Below are 23,628 nucleotides of genomic sequence, written 5' to 3' on the forward strand. Positions count from 1 at the left end.
CATTTGTTCTACCAACAGCTAAGCTAATGTCCGCCACCACCAAATATATTCCAGGAACGTATTTCTTTCTTGATCATCTCAATCACTTAGACAAAAATACAAATAAAAATAGCAAATGCAAGCACAAAATCACTTTTACTGAATCTAAGGCATTTTACATTTGTTTAAAAGGTGTTTTTTTACAACTACTCCCATTCTGTTCAGATAGTAATAGCAAAGAGCAGACACATGAAGTATCTCCCAACATAAAATCTCTCCCTCATGGCTTTCCAACTTGTTGAGTACAGGATTTTTTTTGTTGAAATTGTGGGCAACTTAGGGGCAACAAAATTGTAGTGAGCAACAATCCTTTGCAGATATGTAATATAAAACTCTCACTGTAGTTCTAGAGATTTTGTGCTGAATATACCATATGATACCTGCAATTAATAACCTAATGTAATTTGTTTATGCTTTTCAGGCAGCAGGTGAAAAGAACTGGTGAAAAATAACCTATTTCTGTTACTAACATGGCTACAGGATGATGAAAAAGACTAAGAAAACACAGCACATGGAGGGAGATTTTAAATTCTTCTCAGAGATTTTTTAACACCAGAAATGTTGAATTCTAACTACATTTAGCAAAGGAAAACTGGAGTTAAAACTTGAGTGCCATATAGTAGTTTCCTTCAGTGCAACAGCCAGGGCAATGTCACAGCCAGTGCCCTACTTCAGCTACCATGATGATCCTACTGGCACAGACACAACTGCATGACTGTCCTCTGAGGATGTCCTTCTGAACTCTGTAAACATTCTGTCAGAAACCAAGCTGAGACCAGGGACTCCAACAGAAATTTGGTCACTTAAGGTACTTAGTGGTCACTATGGCACTCTGCTGCCTAGCAACTCAAGCAGATACGAGCGGCCATACTACAAAGCTGAGTGTACCCATGTATATTCTGGAAGTGATGGGGTTTTTTCACATTTTTTCACTCTGCCACTGATGGCTTCAGTAATTTGTTGCCACTGAACTATGAAATGCTTCATCAGCAAGCAGCTACTATAACCCGTGAAACTGTGCTGCTAGCCTGTGCACAAGGAGAATCAAAGACCTGAACACATCCCCAGTCACGCTCCTTTGAGTCCACTCATACCCGTGATCCTTTTGTTTGCAGCTTGCAAAAGTGATTTGGAAGCAAGAGCCATGAACATGAACAGAGACAGGATTCTGTGTCAACCCAAATTTCATCAGAACTAGAAAGGCACAAGAATGGTACAGTCTATCTTTTCCTCACTCAGACATTTTTTGACTTTATGTTGCATCATGCTCTTCTGTTCTGACAGACAGAAATGTACTGTCAACCTGAAGAGACTTCACCATCTACTTAATTAATCCCTAGAGAACAAATATATTCCACCACACAACAAAGTCAAAATATTGACTTCTTAAGCTCGCTTCCAGATACAGAGAAAGCAAGACTGCATTCTGTATATGAAAGCAAACAGCTGCAGCAGGCAGGGGCTAACTACTGCAGCCAGAAAAAAAAGTTGCAATATAGTGAAGAGAGAGCATGGGGAGCTTTTGAAGAACCTCTCTGGAAGATTGTAGAAATCCTTCATTTTCTGAGCAAATACACCTTTCTTTAAAGGATCAGTGTACTGAAGGAATCATCATTCATACCACCTGCATTTTATTTCATAAACATCTTTTTTTTCAAGCTTTACCACTCTCCTCCCAAACATTTCTCTCCCAGAAGATACAAAGCCCTTTTCTCCCCCTCAGACTTGAGAAAAAACCCAGCCCTTATTATAGAGCAAACAGAGAGTAGCTGATCAACAACTCTGTTCCCCTCAGACTCGCTGTCTCACTCTGCTTTCTTGAGCAACATGTTCTATGCGGCATTAGAGGTGAAGAAAGCTCTGGAAAGGGCAAGGGCTGAAGGAAATTCCAAGAGGGCAGCTGCAGATGAAACCTTACTGTAACCTCTAAAAGATCAGAGCATATGGTATGTAAAGCAAATGCCAGCAGATTTCAAGAGCTATGCATAGCATTTCCCAATGGCTAACAGCCTGAGAGCATCAGCCTTGATCTTCTGAGATGCAAGCGATCCAAACATCTCTCTGCCCTCTGGGAAACCTCAGATGACCATCACCACTGGATCACCAACAGAAATCAGAATTGTTCTGTGTAAAACATAACAAGTCCTTCCTCCTTCAATAACTAAGAAGATATGGTTCCCATTATTTTGTCAGTTTACAAAGTAACAAGGTTATTTTAATGATTAATCCAGCTATCTTTTTCAAAAGTAGAGCAAACACTCATTAAACGGAATCAGACAATCTGCACAGAAAACTGACATCCTGTTTATCCACTTCAGCAGCACAAATTTTCCCCTGCCTCCCTCCCCTGCACCCTCAGCCCTGCCCTGTAGGAATTAACAGTCCATTAATCATTTTGATTTTAAATTTGGTTTATTTGCTTGACAACACAGAAATCTGTGAGAGATGCAGGAAAAAGTCAACAGGGAAATGAGCTGAAACCACCAACTTGCAACATAAGCTACAGAATGTCATCCAGTTCTTCAAAATAAATACATTTCACACAAAAATGATCAAGCATCTCTATTTTCTTAGATTTGGCTTCCCAGATCACAATTTTTTGTCAAAATGTCTTGAAGTCTACGATTTTTGCAAAGTCCACCTCTTTTTTGTAAAACTTTATAAGTGTTTTTTAAATTAATTTTTTATGGCAATGAACATTTTAGATTTAGATTTTAAAGCTATGTATCCAAGTTATTTTTACTAAGCCGTTTGTTTTTTTAAAAAACTAAATAAAATTATTTATGAATGGTTAGATTTTTGTTCACAGCCTTGATTCTTCTGTGGGATATTCTTCACCTGTTGTAAATTTTAACTTTCATGGTTATCTTTGCTTATATATGTAAACTGGTATTATTTTGGAAATAAGCAAATACACACTTCAAACAATTATTAGGATTTATTTACTAAGGATTCAATTACCTCAAGTCAGTGAACTTCCCAAAATAAGGGTTATTGCTAGGTAAAGTACCAAACAGGACATCAGTGAAGACAGATATTAGATCATTATTTTCTTATGGGTTGTCATATTCCCTTTCCCCTTTTTCTTCCCCTATTTCATAAGATTTATATCAAAACCTAAAGTTTCCTATTTTGCACAGATTTTTCAAGACACAGCTTCCTTCATTTGTCTACCTGCTCTTTATTTTCTACCAAGGAAATTACACACCATAAAAATGTTTCCTTAGTCAAGAAAACCCTTTTTCTTGAAAAATAGACCCATTTGGTGCTGATACACAATGACTCTCCTTCAGCATGCCCCAAGACACTTCAAACAATCAACATTTTGAGTGAAGAAATTGCTCTTATAATATAAAACTGTCTTATGATATAAAACCTACCCCCATGCACACAGCAAAGTGCCTTTGTGGTTAAATAGACAAAATGGCATGATTCAGCAAGAAAGAGATTCATTTACCTGGCAGGACACCCATTCATGCTCAGTTTGTGGCAACAAGAATGCAGCTGAACAGCAGCAGCAAGGCATACCCCATCAGTGAGGCTGGGCTGTGCCTCACACAAGACACAGAGATTTGGCTAGGCTTTGTGAATTCATATACTCCCTCCTTCCTATTAGGAACTTCTCCCATTTCCTATTCATTTCAGCAGAGAAAAAAACCTGAGCAAACAAGCAATGAGAAAACAAGAGCTGGAAAGGACAGATGGGGGAAAAACCCCACACTATGGCAGCAAGACCATATATCATCTCAGCAGCTCCCCATCTTTTCTCAGTCAAGTGCAGCAGCCCTCGTTCCCATTCTGGTATCACTCACAGCTCTCTACCCTTCAACAACCCCAGTGCCTTGAACCTACAAGCACATCAGTCCCTGTCTTTTCTATAGTTTTGTAGTACCCACATCCATTACTTAACCAACCCTTTTATTACTATCTTCCCTCCTCTTTTGACCTTGGAGCATTATTCCAGAGCCTTTTTCAGTTTTGATGCTGTTTCATTCTCCTCTACTGGCCTGGCTATCAATGACTTTCAAGAACCTGGAGGGAAGCAGCAGTATGAACAGTGTAACAGGTGGCAATGAGGGAAAACAGGAACAAGGAAGATCTACAAGGCTTGCTCCAAAAGGATCATGAGGGCAAACACAGTGACACAGAGTCAAATGAACTCTCGTGGTATAAGTCCCCAAAACCAACGTAGTCACTTCCCATCAGGTGAGCCTAGAAGAAGGGCAGGCAGCAAAAAGCATGGCACAGGAGACCAGACAGCACGTGTCATGCAGAAAACACTGAAACCATGAAATTACTACTGCCAGTAGTTATCTACCCTTCAGCACTGTGCCTCTTTCCTAAAGCAAGAGCAAAGGTCTCTTCACTATTGAAGAAATATACAGAAAAGAATTAAAATTCATGGCCTCCTAATGGCACTATCCAGCCTTGCTATCCTAAGTCAAATGCATTTCCCTGAACTGCCCTCAAGAGGCCAGACAGTTCTTGTTACTTGGAGCTGCTGGATAACAGCAACAAATAGTGCTGCACTGCCTCTGCAACACTGCTGAGCATTCAGGGCAGCTGCTCAGTGCCTGGATGAAAGCAGCAGATCACCACCATGATGACAGCAAGCATTTGGATTTAAATCAAATACTTGCAAGAAGACCCGGACACCCCTACCAGTTCAATTCCTGTCATGCTGCTCAAACACACAGCTGCTCTTGCTTGCTGTGCTCTGCAGGCAGCACCTTCATCGCTACACAACTCCCAATATCCCACACGGCCAAGCAGCTCTTGTCTCCTCTGCAGGCCCTCTCCCACTCAAGGAAATCAGGAACTGTTCAAAGCACCTGCCTTGGAAAAAGTCTTTTAAGGACATACACAGCAAGGATTTATTTATGTCAGGGAAGACAAGGTCAACAAAATGCACCATGCTTACACAGGAAGACAGAGAGACTGGCACTGAACCCCAGGACCAATGTACTCCACTCCACAGAGACGGGAGCCCTAGAGAGTGCACACCTTCCTGCAAAGCATGGCTTAGTTCTGTGGTGACACTGTGGCACCACCAAAATCTGTCTCAAAATCCAACAACTTGTCTGAACCTTAAAAATCCTGATGTAAATAGGAAAGACACTTTCTCTCCATTTCAAGGCAAAAAGATGCATAGGAATTAGTACAGGCGTCATCTCCAGGGGTTTACCTTTGAATTCAAAGTTAGAAATATGGAAAGAAAAAATACTCTATTTTTTTTTGAGAAAGTTGCTCATATACTGGGGTATAATAAAAATTGGTGAACTTTTAGTGTATTTTCTCTTACCAGTGGAACAGTAAACAAGCTGTACTTCAGAATGCAAGCTTATATTCAGCCTCTTAGTTAGGCTATCTAAAACTGAGGTTTAGCAGAGTACTGTCTTCTAATCAAACCTGAACTACAGTATTATGAACACATTTAAACCAGTCCTTCAAACAAGGTAGGCCAACCTGTCTTGTGAATCTGTCTTCCTCCCACTCACAGCACATTTGTAAATGGGCTGTTGATAAAAGCCACAAAATACAAACTCAGTCTGTCCAGCTTAATACTAAACTCCATGGGTTTACACCAAGTATGTTTGTTAGCTGTTTCTTCCCTTCAATGCCTGGTATCTAAATAATTTAGAAATACTTCTGGTTAGTAAATAACAATTCCAGTGCCAAATGTTAGTACAAGGTACTGGAGCAGCTGTAACTGTGCTAAGAGTCCACATGGATAGGAATGAACATCCTCTCTTACTACAGAGCAAATAACCTATACTATGTGTTACTGCAGAAACACAGGCTACCACAAAAAGGGGAAAAGAACAGACAACAAAATTTGTTATCACTAAAGTCTCATATTAATTCCTGCCAACTGTAGTCATAAGTACTACAGAAGAGCTGATGCTGTGGTACTGTAGAGCAGCTAACATTTCACACAGTGTAAGAATGCCTTCTAGGAAGAAAACATTAGCAATTATTGGTATCTTGCAAAATAGCAGATGTCCAAATTTAATCAACCCTGTCACCTCTGCATCCACATGGACTGAAATGGGTGTGTGTACATAGAAGTATTTGCCACAAGAGGTGATACAGTCAATAGTATCTCAGCATTCTTTAGATAGAGTTACAGAAACCACAAGTTTGATGATGGTTTGTCTGGCTGTGTTTCAACTCACTACACAGCTTAGTCTACCAGGGTCCTATTTATAACCAGGTTCCACCAGAACTGAATTAATAAGCTGTTTAACCACACACCAACAGGGTCTAACAATGTTTAGTTCTGAGGAATATTTATTACTCTGTCAACTATGTGATAAAAATCATTAACAGGATTTGCCCTGTTGACCATCAAATATTTCTAATCGTTTTCCCCTTTGTGAAAACACACACAAATTTGAATCCTGTGCTATGTGAATGCTGCAGTTAGAGAAAAGTCATGGTTAAAAATACAAGAAATTGCAATGAAAATTTCAGCCAGCAATTATTTTCCAGTAAGATTTTTATGAAGCTCTTCTTGCTAAGCACCAGAGATTACTTTTGTTATTTTAATAAAACAAGAATTCAAAAAACTACCCAAACAACAACAACAAAACCAACCAAATAAACAACCCCCCCAACAACAAAACCCAAACAAAATTTTAAAATAACAAACAAACAAAACAAAAACAACCCACCCACATCCTTAGGTTACTACTCTTAAAGAATATATGCACTTTGTTAGGGTTTGGGTTTTTTCAGTTAAGCAATGTGCACAAGAAACTTTGAAAACAATCCAAAACAGAGCCTCAGAAGAAGAGAGGCAAATATTTTTTTTCAAATCCAGAAGCAATCTTGTTGAAAAAACTGTACCAACCACCATAAAATTGGGACTCTCCCATCCTGGCACTTTTCATGCATCTAAGTCAGTGACTTGGAAGAGCTCAGATCTTCCCCTTTAGGCTGGCATCACAGCTACTTCTACATGAGAATGTTGGTCAATCACATACAAAAAAATATAGAAACTCAAGGTACACATGGACTCTTCAGACCAACTACCCTACAGGACATATTTCTGAAGTAATTAAAATTAAATTATCATAGCTTTAAAATGCTGGTTCTACAAAAAGTCCAGAGCATGCACCTCAGAAGACTGAGGTTTTACATTTTCCTACTATTAAGCTGAGCAAACATGAGTTTGATCTATACTTATGCCTCCATGTGAAGACAGAAATGTTTCAAGCATTTAACTCCAAGACAAAATTTCAAGAATGAAATGAAAATGATTATGTATTCAAATGTATTAAAACTGAACACTATATTTATTTTATTGTCTTTACACTTTATTACATTTTCCAAAAATCCATTTCAATTAACATCAGCACTTGCAATGAGCATGCTGCCAGGAACGTCAAGACTTGTATCCAATTATCTGTGCATGCCATCATTATGGCTTTCATGTACTTCAAAAAGAAGACTAAAAGCATGATTGAAGAGGTTGTTAATGTTTTACATGAAGGTTCTTTTCTTTTAGTTCATCTGGCTGAACAAAAGCTCATTTTGTTGATCCACCAGTTTTCTGATTAGTCTGATGAATGAAGCATTGACTTATGTGGGCATACTTCTGTATGGTATAACATAACTGCATTCATTTGACAATCAATCAAAGACAATGACATATTTAGGAAGATATAATTTAGTTTTGCTTATCAGTTTTTTTAGCAAGAGCAAATCTCAAGCTCCTGAAAATGAAATATTGCAACATAAAATGATAGAAATGTCTTGTTTTGATTTAGTTTAACTTGACTGCCTAAAGACACTTCAAATTATTTATTTCCAGATGGTACTAAAGGCTAGAAACTATTTTTTTTTCACTTGCAGTGTAAATAAAGTGAAGGTCAAAACTAGTTTTAACTTCATTATCTCTTGAAGTAGTAAGGTGGGTTTTTTCAAAGCTTATACTGAAAAGAGCTTTTTCTTTCCCCGGATATTATGTGGCACTTATCAACATCATATAGTTACTTCTACGTTTTAATTAATTTAATTAGTATTAAAAACTACCACCACTATAAAATAAAGAACACTTTATGAAAGAAATCTTATACCCTGACAAAAACCCCTAATGTTAGTAAGTTTATCATATTTTAATACTTTCACTGTTTAGATGAAACAAAAATATGTACAAAGCCATTTTAAGATATGTAAGAAAGATTACTAGAGAAATTATATGGTATGAAATGACATTAATCTTACACACATGCCCATAACTAATTGTCTTAGAACTTGTCTCTACTGACTTGCAATATTAAGATCCAGAAATAAAAAATGCATGACCATTCTGTTACTCTAACATGATCAGATTTAAATGAGAGTTTTCCCCAACAATACAGTTTTGAAAGAACAATCTTCACACTGCATACAAGCTGAACAAAATATCCAAAAGAGAAACAGCACTGCCCTCTTGCAACTGAGGAACACTTCTGTCACAGACATTCAGCTGGAAATATCAAATAAAGCTTTCTCCAACCCTCTCAAATAAAATTTAAAAAAAGATATTTTAATACAAGACCACGGTAAAGTTTTGCAACTGTTTATTCTGCAGTTAGAATATTTCTTTTAGAGAAAAGCAAAGGTTCCATAAATCTCAGCCAATTTCTGATGGTGTTTTATGTGACACCTAAACCTCACAAAATCTGTGAGGTTTAGGTGTCACATAGTTAAGCCTGCACAGATCCACAAGAAAAATTCAACAGAATGCACTCTGTGAGAATCCAACACACAGTGCAGTGAAAAAACAGCAGGAGCCCAACTCTACTTGTATGGGACCCTGGATATTCCCAAGAGCTGAAGGGTTCTAGCGGTCTGATTTCTCCTACTGCAATTATAGTAGTCAAGTCTGATAAACCTCTGATAAACCTCATTACTCCTGCTCTCTTCAGCTTACAGAGTGCTTGGAATCCTGCTCATCCTCACGTTAAAAAACAGAGTTCAATTCTGCAAAGATCTACAGCTACACTTTTAAGAAGCATACAAATACATGGCACTCTTGGATCTCCTGGATTTCAGTACTGCCAACAGATTAAAAATTTTAACTCTAAACCTTTAAAATTTGTGTGAACTTGATGGGCTTTTGTTGGAGTGGCATTTTTTTGGTTGACTGTTTCTTTAATTGTCCCCAAATTCACTGACTTCCAGATGAAGAACATGGTGTTTGGCTCCCTTGACAGTCAAAGCCACATCACAGTTAAACTGTACACAAAGCTTTGTGCAGGAGAGACTACCACATTTCAGCTGCTGTCAGCTCAGTTATATACTCTCCAAATGAAGGAAGAAGATGGGTATTTGGAATTTATTTTTAAACTTGCTCACAATCAAATGCAACTGCAAAATTCCACGTCCATGTAAGAGAAAAAGAAGCTTCTGAACACACTCAGAATTAACTTTCATCACCTGCAAGTGCTGTTACTTTACACACACAGTCAGCAGTGGAATAATGCAAAGTCTAGGTTAGGCAGCTGTTGCTCAGCTAGGAATCAAAACAGCAGCATACAGGTTTATTAGGGAGTACTCAGACTCATGTCCCTATAATTATTAGTACTGAAGAGTTTGAGTTATTTTTCCCTTCAGCAACTCCTCTACTAAATGAAGTGAATTTTTGCAATTGAGACACTGCTTGTCTTTCAGTCACAGCATAATGCAGTTTAGGCAATAAATTATTTCCCACTGTGTGCTTTGCAATTACAATTCCTCACCGATACCGTAACTCAACAGGGTAATAAAAAATAATCAGTATTTATCTAGTGCCTGTGGATTAAAACCTTTCTAACACTCCTGAAACAAAACAGAAGTTACGAAACATACCCAGACAAGGAGCAACAGATTTCTTTTCACTGTTCCACAGTATCCCAGCATTCCAACTATGATGAGGAAACAGCAGACTGCAATCATAACTGGGTGGACCACAGGAAAGTAAGTCAAAATGACAGCCTCCTCCACCCTAAAAACCAATCAGAACAGTAATCAAAACAAGCACAATCACAAAAAAAGATATAAAAGAAAAAAATACAGCCATTAAGAATAAAATGGTGATTAGCAGATGCATTCTTTCCAGCACCTTACACATTTCACAAAAACCTCTTCAACATGGTTTTAAAGCCAAATGCTGCATTTGAGTACCAAAAGCTGCATTGTCCAAAACCTCTCTGGAGCAAAGGTAATCTTCCTGTCCTGCACTTGCACAGTATGCAGCACAGTGAGGCCCTGTTTCATCAGGGCTCATAAGCACTGCTGTAATAAAATTAATAGAATTTCTAAATCCCTGGACTTAATAAAGTATTCAAAACTAAACAGTAATATAATCTGATTACATGTTGTCAACAGACCAAAAATTGATCCCTGTCAGAAGAGAAAGGCACATGATTGAAACCCTACCCTTGCCCTTTTTCTAATTTCAACTGGTGCCCGAAACTGGGGCAAAAAATGCACCTTCCAACACATCAATGTTCAGTTTAACTGAAAGATTCTCAATTCTACAAGTCCTAATTAAGAAGCTTACCACACAGAATGAACAATATCTACCCTTATCAGTAACCCACACAGATTAGAAGTTTAACTAAAGCTTTACCTTGTTTCTGCAGTTAAAGTGAGAACATTATTCAGGTAGTCTCTCAGCCAAGCAGAAACCCCTAATATGCTGATGGACATCAACTAAAAAGAAAACATTAAGTTATTTATCATGTGTTTAATGCAAATTACATGATCATTCATAATTTAAGCAGAGGATCAATCATCACTAACATCTTTCATGCATTCATTTATTTGAACAACATACTGTCCCCAAAACTGTACTTCTATATGCTTAGAATTGGTTTGCTGCCCAAGTATTAGGGTGCCAGTGACAATAATCTTTTCCATGTAGTGATGCTACTGCTGGCTCCTCTCCCACCACTGCACAACAAACCACAGAAACAACAGGGAGTGCTTACACTGCTAAAATCAGTGACTCCTCAGGGTTACAAGTGATGCACATCAGTCTGCAGGAAACCATGAAGCCATGCCCAGGTACACAGCTAGTGAAGAAAAAGCTGATACAGCAGTCCTGATACACTGACACTCAAGAGAGGAGATTTATCTTGGGTTAAATTTAGAAGAATCTGATTCTCTTGCTCATTCTGACACAGTCACACCATGAATACTACACCTCAGTTTCTTGAACCATAAAATGAAAATAAAACTAACTGCATTTCAATTATTAACCATATAAAGCATTTGGGTATCCAACATGTCAGACACTTCAAAGGCATAAAGCCACTGCACTTTCACTAGGACTGCTCCCACAGCAAGTAAATCCCCAAAACTGGGCAATAATTCCCCACCTAGAATTGCCACCACCTCAGCAGACATGGATTTCTGTCACCTGATGCCAGTGTACACTTCAGCACATCAGGAGAAGTTCTGCCCTCTGATTTTCTTGAGAAGCCAAGCCTGAACAACACACTCAGAGCCTGCCACCCTGTGACAGCACCATCTCTGCCACTGCTGCAGCAGAGGTACTGCTAGAGGACAAGGCACTCCTCACTCACTTGTCATAGGGCTACTGGGCCTGAGCCACAGAAGAGGCAGGACCTCAGAAGCACCACTGTCTTGCTGAGGGAGGGAATCCTAAGCATGCTGACTTTCCTGAATCCTCCTGTTTTCATGAACTGCATAGGAGTATAACAGGACACATCAGCATTATACTTACAGTTTCTTAAACCAGTAAAAAGTGCTAATCTCCCCTGTGGTCCTCAACATCTAGCTTCTCACATGCCCTCATATTTCCCTGAAGGTGTTTTGAAGAACAAGTTAAGTGGTTCAAACTTAATAGGAAAAGTCACTCTGTGTCCATACTGTCTCCTAGCCTGCAGCATGCCCACAGCAAACTACTTCTGCCTTTAAGATTTCACAGAAGTCCCAGCAGCTATCCCAAAGCTTCTTCCTGCTTTTCAGACTGGATGCACAAAGTAGAGGCACTGCCCTGGCTGTGAGTGCTGCCTGCAGGAGCTGGTGCTTGGCATGCTGCAAGCATACTCTTGGAAGCTAGTGCACGCTACATGGCTACTATATTCACTCCTGTGGGATCTGTTTTGGCTGGTGAAACAGTAACAGTAAAGAACATTTTCTATTGTCCTATTTGCAGGAAGATGCAGGAACAAGGAAAACAAGATTACTGGAATCTCCTCCTAAATAAACTCCTCCCACCCATTGCCTAAGAAAGCATCAGGCAGTCATACCACACAAGCAGTCAGAAACACTACAGAGGTAAAGCAGACTACCAGCAGCCAGCCTACTTTCTTGTTGTCAAAAGGCAACAAAACATTTTTAACCCTCCACATCTCCCTGAAAGGCCTGTTGATGCACACAGAAAAGCATTATCTCACATATCCACTCTGTTTATGGTAAAATATTTAAGATATTTTTAAGATGCAGCCCAGTTTGGTTACTTCATTTTACAACAGCGGTGTTCAGAAGTGAGAAGTCCATCAAACCACTGCTCAGAAACTTTCATTAAGAGCCAGACGGTCCTGCTAGAAGAGCAGTACTAGAAAAATGATCACTTTCTAAATAATATTCCTCCTCACACACCAGACTGGTGGACTGCCTGCTCCTTGCTGTCCATTAGGCACTCTCAGGCTGCACCAATTTTGTTTCAGCCGTCAGCATGCGGCAACACATTGTACACAGCAGTGAGAGGGGGTGGATTTTGAGGAAGGATAAACTCTCTTTCAGCAGAGGTAAGATCTGGCAGCATACTGAAGCATGCAGGTTACTCACAGACAGCAGGGAGATCACAGAGCAAACAGGTAAAAGGCAGAGGGGACAGAAAGGATTTCCTGGACACCAAAAGTACTGAGCAGAGTTCTGTCACTAAGAGAATCATTCAGTCTGCTAGAAGGACTTGTGTACAAAGGCAAATCAGGAAGGACAAGAATTTTCATTTCTGTTCTGTCTGCCTAAATTGAGTTTTCTCTACCTAGACATGTATTTTTGCCCACATAAAATCCAAGGAAAATCTAGGCAGATACATCATCAAGCTGAGGCCAACACATGGCTCTGTGACTTCTACAGAAATGCTCAGTAATCACATCAGAAAATGTGACTCCTTTTTCATCTAAGAACAGCAACTGGAAGAAAAGGACTGCTTCCTTCAACCTAGGAATAACCTTCACCAATAATATAACTACATGAACAATAACCTTCACCAATAATATAACTACATGAACACCATTTCAGTTCATAAGAACAAACTCTTCTATGAAAGGCCTCTTGCATCATTCAGAAAGATTTTAGCCATTTAGATTCCCCCTGACTAATCTCACTTAGTATGAATAACTAGCAATTACTATTGTTTCCTGCTGATGCAAATTACATGCAAGAACATTCCACCTATAAAGCCTGTGAAAGCCAGGCTACTGCTCAACTACTCACCTACCCTGTGCCTGGCATGTTTTCACCACCTTTAACTGCTTCAGGTGTTACTGAACTTCTGCTACTCTTAAAATGCACAAGAGCGAGGTCAGCATGACTCTGAAGTGCAAGCATATTGCCTTACCTCTCTGCTAAACAGATGTTACACACAATTACCTGTGCAACGCTCTCCTGCCAATCAAATTCCTAGTGAGGCACCTTTGGGCACTGTATTTTCAAGAAAGTCCACAGTGAATTATTATTCTGAATGACCTGAAAGCCAGAGTGCTGTGACACACTTCATTCCCTGGCATGAAAGTCAGTAACAGTGTCAAGGTGGGGTAGCAGAAAGGCATGGGGCAGAAAGTGAAGGCAAATACTCAAGAGGCTCCTCTTGAAAAAAAGATGCCTGTAAAAGAGCAAACTGGTAACTCAAAATAGCAATTGAGAAATAAGTTCATTACAACATGTGTATTTCCCAGCACATAAGCCAGCAAGTGCTTGGTACCTCTTCCCTAACAGAAGGAAATGATGGGGAAAAAGTTGCATCCCCTCTGATCAGCAGAAGTGAGTCTCAGGGCAGCAACACCTTGACGGATGAAAGATGTCTCTGCAACACCAGACTGTCCTGCATAATGACTGATGTTTATTTTAGTGACAAAAGATTATCAAGTTCTAGCTCCCATCCATCAATCCACTTGCTCACCTGCTCCATAGCCACAATGGAATCACAGCAAGAACACAACAAACATGTCTGGCCTCCAGAGCTCCTGCTGACTCAATGTGCAGATGTGCAGCCCTGTAAAAGCACTAAACATCCTCAAGTGCCAGATGACATCAAGAAAGCTCCAGGCATCCACCACGTCACACCACCTACAGCACATGCAGACCTTCAGCCAGCAGCAGAAGAAGTCCATCAACACCAGCAGCAGTACAACTGAGTCCAGGCACTCAGCAGGCAGAAACAGCCTCCCCAAAAACCTTGGTGGACATCCAAACCCACCAGCAAGTAGCAGCAGGCACATCACTGCAATTCACTGCCAAGTGATTTTCAAGAAGTCATGGGCAAGAGCAAGGTCCTGATTACAGCTACTGTTGGTTCATTTGAAAGATGGTAAAACAGTGGTCCCAAAAAACTGGCAGTCCCCACTTCAGTCACTGCTTCAGAACAGATTCATATGTATAATACAGTTAAAATCTGTATCAAGCAATCAGATGAAAGAACACAAGTTTATGACAAAAGTGCTAAGACAATTCTCACATTAGCAGTAACATCATTTCCCCAAAAAGTTCTCATTCAAGCTTCTCTGATGACAGCCAGTCTGCTGTGCTGTAAGTATGACATGACAGTATGCATAAAATGTTTATTTATTTGTTGCAGCTGGCTGCAAAAGTCACTATGAGTTTTAATTCTGAACTGTCACAGTATGTTGTATAGCCATCAACATGACACTGAGGAGTTCACCATTATGCCTACTGGAATGCTCTATTTTAAATATATTTTCACACTGATTGAACTTAGGTAATAAATTCTATTTTTGTATATGAGCAATATGCACACAATAATATTTTAAATTTTCAAATTAATTTCTAATGTAAAGTTTTTAAAGCTACTAAAGCTTTCTCAGACAAAAAACTGAATTAAAATATCCAACAACAGACTTCAGCTATTAGGAGTGATCACTTCCAAGCATAGTTTAAATTGTCTTTAGAACTCTCTTACATAAATTAGATATCAAAATTCAAATACAAAATCATTTGCAATTCATTAAGTATATATTTTAAGCCATTATTTTGAAATTTCTACTCCCAGTGTCTCTGAGGCCATACCTAAACTGGAAAATAAATCTGCATTTCCAATTAGTAAATGAACATGGACTTCTGTCTTTAAGGGAGCAAGTCCAATTGATCTTGCTATATCCACACCTGTGTTCACACTCCCACAATTTTTTTCATTTAAGCATTCTAGCACATTCATTTTACTTTTGCTCAAATTTCAGAATATTTTTTAAACATTAAATCGGAGGAAAGCTTAAAAGTATCTTCCATACCAAAAGTCACACATGATCGTTTTTATTCCAACAGATGGGGTAAACATCTTCAGGCCATGTCTGATATCCATAATGAAACACTGACTAACAGCACGACACAGCAACCTGCTTTGCATGAAAAGGTTTCTGGCTACAAGAAAATGACTTCCAAGATATGACAACATTCATCAAAATATGTCCTATAATTTTAGTTAAAAAAAAGGCAACAAAAAAACCCCACCATAAACAAACAAAACCCAAAACACAAACCTTGTGAAAATCTTCCTGTTAAAATTGATTTGGGTAGTCTGAGCTATGACTAACTCTTACCAAAGGACAGAGGGGATACATCACTACAAGGTCATGAGCATGCTGCAATGCTTTTACAGGATTTTCACCATTAGGTTCAATATTCAGATCACTGAACAAACACAGATAACTCAGATCCATGGATAAACAGAGAGCTACGTTTTTTTGGGACAGAGGGATATAAGGGTGGAGGAGGGGGAACAAGAGGCCTTGTTTTTCTGTATTACCTGATAAAACTTAAATGTTTAGAGAAAAAATTGCCCATAAAAAAGGGAAATCCTCTATTTGCTAAAAAAGCACCTTTGATTCTATAGATATTCCAACATTTCATTTTAGCTAAGCTTCCTACAAGGTTATGCCTTGGTCCCCTCCCACATCAGTAAACAGCTGAAGCACGTTCATATTTGCACTTTGAATCTGGGTTTGCTTGCACAGCTGCAACAGTGAGTTAGCAACCTGCTCCACATTTGGCACGGCTGGAACTCACACACTCTGCAGTAAGGCTGGAGCACTGAGAGGTCACCCTCCTGGGGAACATGAGCCAGCTTCTCAGCAGGTGGCTGTTCAAGGTGCCCAGAGGAAGCACAGCAGAAAGAACAAGAGCCCAAGCATGCAAACAAAGCTGAAGTACAGTCCTACTGTGTATCAGACCCACATCAACCTCTGGGCTGTGTAGAACAAGGGTACACTAAAAGCAAAGAATGATAAAGAAGTGCATATACTTCTTCAAGCACCCTCTCTGCAACTACTCAGGCACTGCACTTCTTGTTAGGACATGACTTGTGCCACTTTTCCCTCGAAAGTAATCATCTCACAGTCAAGACATCTTTTGCTTTGGGGAGGAACAGGCATGTGCTGCTCATCACAGGTAATCCAGAGCAACGCTCACAAGTATCACAATCCACACATCACCATGATGCGCCTTCACATATATACAATATGCTCTTAATTTTGTTTCTTTAAGAGTTTGCTTTTATTCGTGGACAGTAGTCAATCTCAGAGATACAGGCAAATTATTTTTAAACTCAGTATATATAAATGTATATATATATATATCTCTTAAAAAGAGCATGTGATTCCTATGATCCACAGGACTACACGTTAGCTGTTAGTGGGTTTATACCCAACTTTCCTGTTTTACACGTGAACACCCATGAACACACAAAGATGATTAAAATGAACCTGCATTTTTATTTAAATCATATAGTCCTATAAAAATGCACAAAATCAAATTGTCTCCTACACCTTGTGAAATAGCTACAAGATATTTAAAAAACTGTTATTATTCTATGAGCCTTGTCTAGAGCTTGCCACAGACTCAAGATGAGAATCGTCAGGGTACAGGAGCATACTGGGCACAGGGTACTGGAGATTCATGAATAACTGGACAGCTACTTTCTACAAAAGGAGATGTGAATTTAAAGAAAGAAAAAATGTACAAGTACCTACATGCCAGATGGAACCTTCCAGTTTGCTCCAGATTGTGGTCTACTACTATAAAAAGACAGCTTGAAATTTTCCTTCCCCCTGAGCTATGGGCTCGAATCTTGTCAGCACAGGTTCGTGATTCATCCTCCAGGTTGATGCAATGAGTTCCACAGAGTTAATTGTGAGTATTACCAACAAAGTGTCTGTGGTTCATTTATTTCTGAATGGCAATTAAAAAGCATATTAATGCAACTTCTAACATTTGGGTGGGATCTGAGTTTGTTTTCCCCATTTCCATTAGCACATTAAGCCACTCTATTTCAGGACAGTTTTCCAGAAACTCATCCAGCAATTCACAGCTGATATGCCACTCAGGGTGAGCCACATGACCTACAAAGATACTTGGAATAAAAATGTATATAGAGGTAGACACAAAGTTAACTTATGGCTGAACTCTACTTTGTTAGGACATACTCTAGTGATGTTAACAATGTTGTATCAATATTACAGCCTAAAGAAACCAAAAAGTAAGAGATTTCTCAAATACCAGAATTAAAAATAGTTCTGGTCCTTTAAAAGTCCTCTTATAGCTTTCTCTGTTGAAAGCATTCCTTTAAAAAGACAGCATATTCCCACAGAAGCCACAGCTATTTTCTTTATGCAAAGAATGCTAAGAAAAGCAGGTTTTAATTCCACATGTCTAAACTGCAGTCTCTAAAATCAGAGGATATTAGCCTAAAACACAGTTTACTGTGCTACAGGTACCTGGCCAGGCAGTGCTCATTTCAATGGATATTATTTGCCACTTAAAACATTGCCCCAGAATTTTCATTCCAAGTATCTACAAATCCCACCAACAAGAGTGGAAGTCAAAACACAGGAGAAACAACCTCTATGCAGAATCTGGTTTCACAGAAGGCAGGATAGACTGATTTCTTTCTCATTTCAGAACAGACTTGAAAAATAAAGCAAAAAATTACAAGATTCAACACATGCATTTGAAGTTGGATAAAACAGGAAATAAAATATCATTTCTTCCAACCACCCTTAGTTACTTCCTAGCACAACACATACTCACTTGCTCTGAGTTCTCAATTAGTACACATAGGCAAAACTAGATTTAAGTGTGCAAAGTATTCAAATGGAAAACTAACTGGAAGCATGCTCCACTTTCATTTCATGTGATTTTTTTTTTAACTTTGTTCACAAACACAAGCTTGAGATAGATGCAAACAATTTCCACTACCTGCCAGAAGTGTTTATTGGCTGCAAGCACACAAATGAAATTAAATGGTACTGCTGAAGGAAATCTTAAACACTGCTCAACAGAAACAGCATATCCCTAGGCAAAAAAAAAGCTCATGAGGTGAAAGTGGCACCATCACTGTCTTGGCTCAAACATCCACTGACACTATTAATCATCAGTTAAGAGATCCTTACCACCTGTGACACAGTCAACTTCAACTTACAACCTTGATTTGTCCGCAGCACTACATACAGTCATCCTCAATTACAAGCCACACAACAGCAGCTGCTCCTGCCTCACATGCTCACCAGGAAAAAAAAAAATTTTTTGTTTTCTCAAGACAGAAAGTCTATACAGACTTTTTCATGCACTTCCTGCAATGTTATACTTCACTTTTCTTCCAAAAAATTGATAAAATTTTGCATTGCTTTTAGTTGCATTATTGTCACTATCTAGTTCATCTATTTCAACTATTAATAACTTTTTTTAAAGAACATACATGGCTAAGCTGCAAAGAAAAGTAGAACAAACCTGTACATCTCAAAACTACTGCTTTGCTTAATCTCCTACTACTGTAAGCAGCCAGGAGGCTGAATTTTCCCTGTATTCAGCACCATTTGCCAGTTCCTGTTCTAGCACAACCCACAGGGAATACTTGCACTTCAGTATCTCCTGTGATATGTCTGTGTCATTATTAGAGGTTGACCACGTTCTCTGACTCAAGGTCTGCCTAGTATAAATGCTTGCAAAGGTGGTGTGACTAGGAAAACAACCACAGCAAAATACAGAACAGTGGCAGCACTGCAAAGCGTGGCAAAGAGGGATTCTGTGAGGGCAAGTCATAAGTGCTCAAAATGAATGAGGATACTCATGTTACACCCAGGACTGCTATGAGCTGGGACAGCATCGGGAGCTTGCCAACCCAGCAAAGCCCCCACCAGAAGGAAAAACCCTGCAGTCTCATAAACTGCATATAACATATTTGAAAAACTAAACTTCTCCAAGTCCCAACACACACACACTATCCTAGATATAACAAAGACCAGCACTGTCCCCAAGAACAGCAGTAGGAACACGTCTTCCCTCAAGAACAGCTAAAATAGGCTGCTTAGCTAAGCACTAAGTCTTGACCACAAAACACCAAATAATGCCTTTTTGGAGGTCTTCTCTTTTATTAAGCTGTCCAGAATTTAATATACTGGAAATAGTAGTGTTACAGAACATAGAATCAAGATGGATCCCTCAGTCTTGCAGATTATGCTAAGAAGTGATACCCATTTATAAATATATCTGAGGATTGCAGAAGAATGAATCCGAATGCTAACTGCAGGATTTAGTCTGATGGATATTCCTTGTCCAGGGCGCTGTCAAAAAAACCACAGCCAAAAAAAATTAGAAGACTGAGGATGTCCTGAAAATGCAACTTCCACTGCTATGAAAGAGACTTCCTGCAGTCAGATGCATGCTTCAGTTGACCATGGAAAAAGCTCCCAGAAGGGTATCATCAGGTCTATGACCAACACCAGTCACTTAATAAACAACAGTTAGAGCACTGATGATGAATTTATTTCCATCTTGTAAGAAGAAAGGCTTTCTGCAAGCTGCAGGTCCTGAAGTAGCAATCCACTCACTTCCACAAAACCAATGTTCTTCTGGAGCAGAAAAGGCAGTACATTTACTGGTCCATTATAAAACATGATGACCCACTACAATAGAGCCTTGGCCTTTCAGCTGATTGCTTATGGATTATTTACAGCTCAAAAGTGACAGAAAGCATTGTAGCAACACTTCCTGCCTGCCTCCCTCTCATGCACACACAGGTACATCACAGCTCAGCAGCTGGGCTCAGTAAAAAAAGTTTATTTTCAAACAGAGCATACAGCTGTACATTTACAAGCACTACTATGGAGAATCAACAAGGATAGCAGCAGAGTGACTGACAAAGTTCTCTCAGTTCTCTGCTTCCACAGGCACCAAACCCAACCAAATAATGCAGACAGCAGTGTTTTGCAGCCACCATCTGCACCTTCAGTATTCCAGCAGTATTCATGATCAGACTAGCCATTTGTGTCATCTTAAGGAGCTTCATATGCACTATCTATCCTCACCAAGCTGGCAATGACAAATGCTGAACTCCCATCACATGTACTGGGACAGCTGCACACAGGACACACTTTGAAGTTTACTTCAGATGTTCTCTTCTAAGAGCTTGACAGTCAGACCGTACCAGACAGTGTCCTGCACAGTTTTATTCAGGACTTCAAAGGCTTCGTGACCTCAGCTTGAACAAAGCAATCATTTTTGCACAAAAACTACCATTCTGTTCCACACACTGTTTAACAGTTTTCTCTTTCATTCATATTCTGATTTCCACTTAGTTTTCAGTCATCATGGGACTCCATGTCAATTCCAAAGCCCCTGCCATGGCTAGGGACACCATTCACTAGAACAGGTTACTCAAAGCTTAAACACTTCCAGGAGTGAGGCAGACAAAATTTCTTTAGGCAACCTGTTTCAGCAACTCACTGGTACCACAGTAAGAATTTCTTCCTTGATAATATGTAATGTAAACCTACTCCCTTTCAGTCTGAAGCCACTCCCCCTTGTCCTGTCACTACATGCTCTAGCAAACATCGCTTCTCCATCTTCCTTGTAGGCTCCCTTCAGGTACTGAAAGGGCACAAATAGGTCACCTCAAAGCTTTCTTTCTTCCAGGCTGAAAAATCCCAATCCTCTCTGCCTTTCCTCGCAGAAGAGCTGCTCCACCCCTCTAATGATCTCCTCGGGACCCACACCAACAGGTCAATGTCCTTCCTGGGTTGGGGATCCCAGAGCTGGATGCAGGTAGAAAAAAATCAGATATAAACTAGGTTTGATCCCATCCCTGCATTATTCAAGTCTAGAGCACCTCAGGAGCCAGCCTTGATGTGAGCCCCAGGTGTGAGACCCAGATGTGCTCTGTCGTCCCATTTGCATCCCTTACCATGCACAAATCTCACCTATTCAAGTGAAAGAGATTGTTGCAAATGAGTGAGGACTCTGAAAATATCCATCCTGCTGTTTCTTCACAGCTCCAAAAGTTTAAGGAACAAGAGTTGATCACACCCACTTGTGCTGAGAGTGAGAAACCCTGCTGCTATAAATACAGCTTTGACTGAAATCCTCAAAACAAAAGGCCTTGCCTGCCACTTAGGATCTGTCCACTGAATGCACAAAAAAGACTCTGGGCTGACTATTCAAGTACCTTTGAGAGCTTGGAGTTCATCTCGGGTCACAGGATGCTCTGAAATTCACCCATCCAGAAGCCACCCGTGAATATTCCCCTCCGTACATATTACAGATACACCAATTCCCACGAGTAACCCTAATTCAATTTTACTTCCTACTTGTTTCCGAAGGCATTTTTTCCCCCCAGTAAAATGCACTCCCCTGCGGGAGCTGTCTGGCACGGGGCCAAGGGCACCAGGGCGGCACCTCCGGCCCAGCGCGGCCAGCCCGCGGCCGTGCCCGCCCTTCGCCTCCGGGACGGCACCTGCCCGGCCCGGCCCGGCCCGGCCCGGCGCACTCACCCAGAAGAGCAGGTTGAGGGCGTAGAGCAGGCAGCGCAGGCACTTCACCGAGTCCTCCCTGGCCATGGCGAGCCCCCGCGGGACACAGCCCCATCCTCTCACCACATCCTCCCTCCCGAGGCCGGGCCGCCGGCGCCCTGCAGGAGAAGAGGGGGAGAGAGGGAGAGGGTGGGTGAGTCCGCCTTACAGAGGGACCAGCGCGCAGGTGGAGGCGGCGGAGCCGCGCCGAGCCCGGACCGGCCGCGCCCCGCAGAGACCCCCGGCAGCCTCCCCTCGCCTCCCGCCCCGCCCGGAGACAGCGAGGGGCGAGCTGTTCTCATAAAAATAATACATGCGCGGGCAGGGAGAAGCCGCGGGCTATCCCAGGGGCACAGCGGGGCTGAGCTGAGGGCAGCGGAGGCACGGCCCGGGGACGCCAGCTCCCTCTCAGCCCAGGATGGACGCGCTGCCCGGGGGAGGCAGGGCGGCCGTGGGACAGCGGCCACTTACCGCCCGGACGCCTCCAGCACTCACTTGCTCCAGCGAGCACTCATGGGGCCGGGGCGCGGCAGCGCGGCGCGGAGCCGCGGCGCCCATGCCCTGCGGCGGGCGCGGGGAAAGGTCCGGTCCCGGCGAAGGTCCGGCCCGGCCCGGCCCGGCCCCGCGGCTGCCCCGGCCCCTCCGCCCCGCCCGCAGCGCTCCGCCAGCCCGCGGCGCCCGCGCATGCGCCGCTGCCCGCCCGGTCCTAGCGCCGCCGCCAGCGCCGTCCAGGAGCGGACAGACCCTGGCGGGGCCGGGCAGGGCTGTGCCTCAGGCAGGGCTGTGCCTCGGTTCCCGGGCAGGGCTGTGCCTCAGGCGGGGCTGTGCCCCCGGTTCCCGGGCAGGGCTGTGCCTCAGGCGGGGCTGTGCCTCGGTTCCCGGGCAGGGCTGTGCCTCAGGCGGGGCTGTGCCCCCGGTTCCCGGGCAGGGCTGTGCCTCAGGCGGGGCTGTGCCTCGGTTCCCGGGCAGGGTTGTGCCCCCGGCGGGGCTGTGCCTCTGGCACCACGCTTGTGCCACCCTCATCGTAGCGGAGCTTCGGAGCTGGTGGCTTCTCCTTCAGGGGAGATGTTAAGCGATGGGCTGACTGGAGTTGAATGACATGAAGCCTCCTCTCTTGTGACACGTTGGCCCAGGGTGGCACATGCCACGCGAAAGGCGTTTGCAGTGTTTCACAGGCGTCTCACAAGGTTCCAGTGTCTGCGCCGGAAATTAAACTCTGCCAACATCAACCCCAAATCTAGTCATTTACAGCCCAGCACCCACTCCCTTTGCTAAACAGCAAATTTAGAAAAGTAATCATATTGGAGAGATATTATTCTAGAAATGGCCAAAATCTCTAGTTATTTAGGAAAAATGGTCGTTAACTTGCCCCGTAATGTACGTGGAACTTAGAAACGACACAACTGAGCTGAAAAAAGTTATCCTTCTTCTGAAATCCATTAGTGTCTGTGTGCATCTGGTGATCAGGGCAGGAATTCTGTAGAATCTCAGGATGGGTTGGGACCTTAAAGCTTATCTAGTTCCAGCCTCTCTTAACCTTGGAGCTCATCTAGTTCCAACAGATGAG

At 41.6% G+C, this 23,628-nt stretch overlaps 1 protein-coding gene across 1 annotated transcript in view; it reads right to left on the minus strand.

Annotated features, from left to right (window-relative positions):
* Window positions 1–22,604, minus strand: part of TSPAN12 (tetraspanin 12) — a 41,002-nt gene extending 18,398 nt beyond the window's left edge. The window contains exons 1-4 of the mRNA XM_063155338.1: window positions 22,533–22,604; window positions 22,044–22,180; window positions 10,640–10,722; window positions 9,877–10,012 (exon numbers count right to left, since the gene is read on the minus strand). Of these exons, the coding sequence (XP_063011408.1) occupies window positions 9,877–10,012; window positions 10,640–10,722; window positions 22,044–22,109 (285 nt within the window). The 5' untranslated portion in view covers window positions 22,110–22,180; window positions 22,533–22,604. The remainder of the gene's footprint in view (window positions 1–9,876; window positions 10,013–10,639; window positions 10,723–22,043; window positions 22,181–22,532) is intronic.
* Between the last annotated feature and the right edge of the window lie 1,024 nt (window positions 22,605–23,628).

Source organism: Melospiza melodia, chromosome 4 (assembly GCF_035770615.1).
Source record: "Melospiza melodia melodia isolate bMelMel2 chromosome 4, bMelMel2.pri, whole genome shotgun sequence".
NCBI lineage: Eukaryota > Metazoa > Chordata > Aves > Passeriformes > Passerellidae > Melospiza > Melospiza melodia.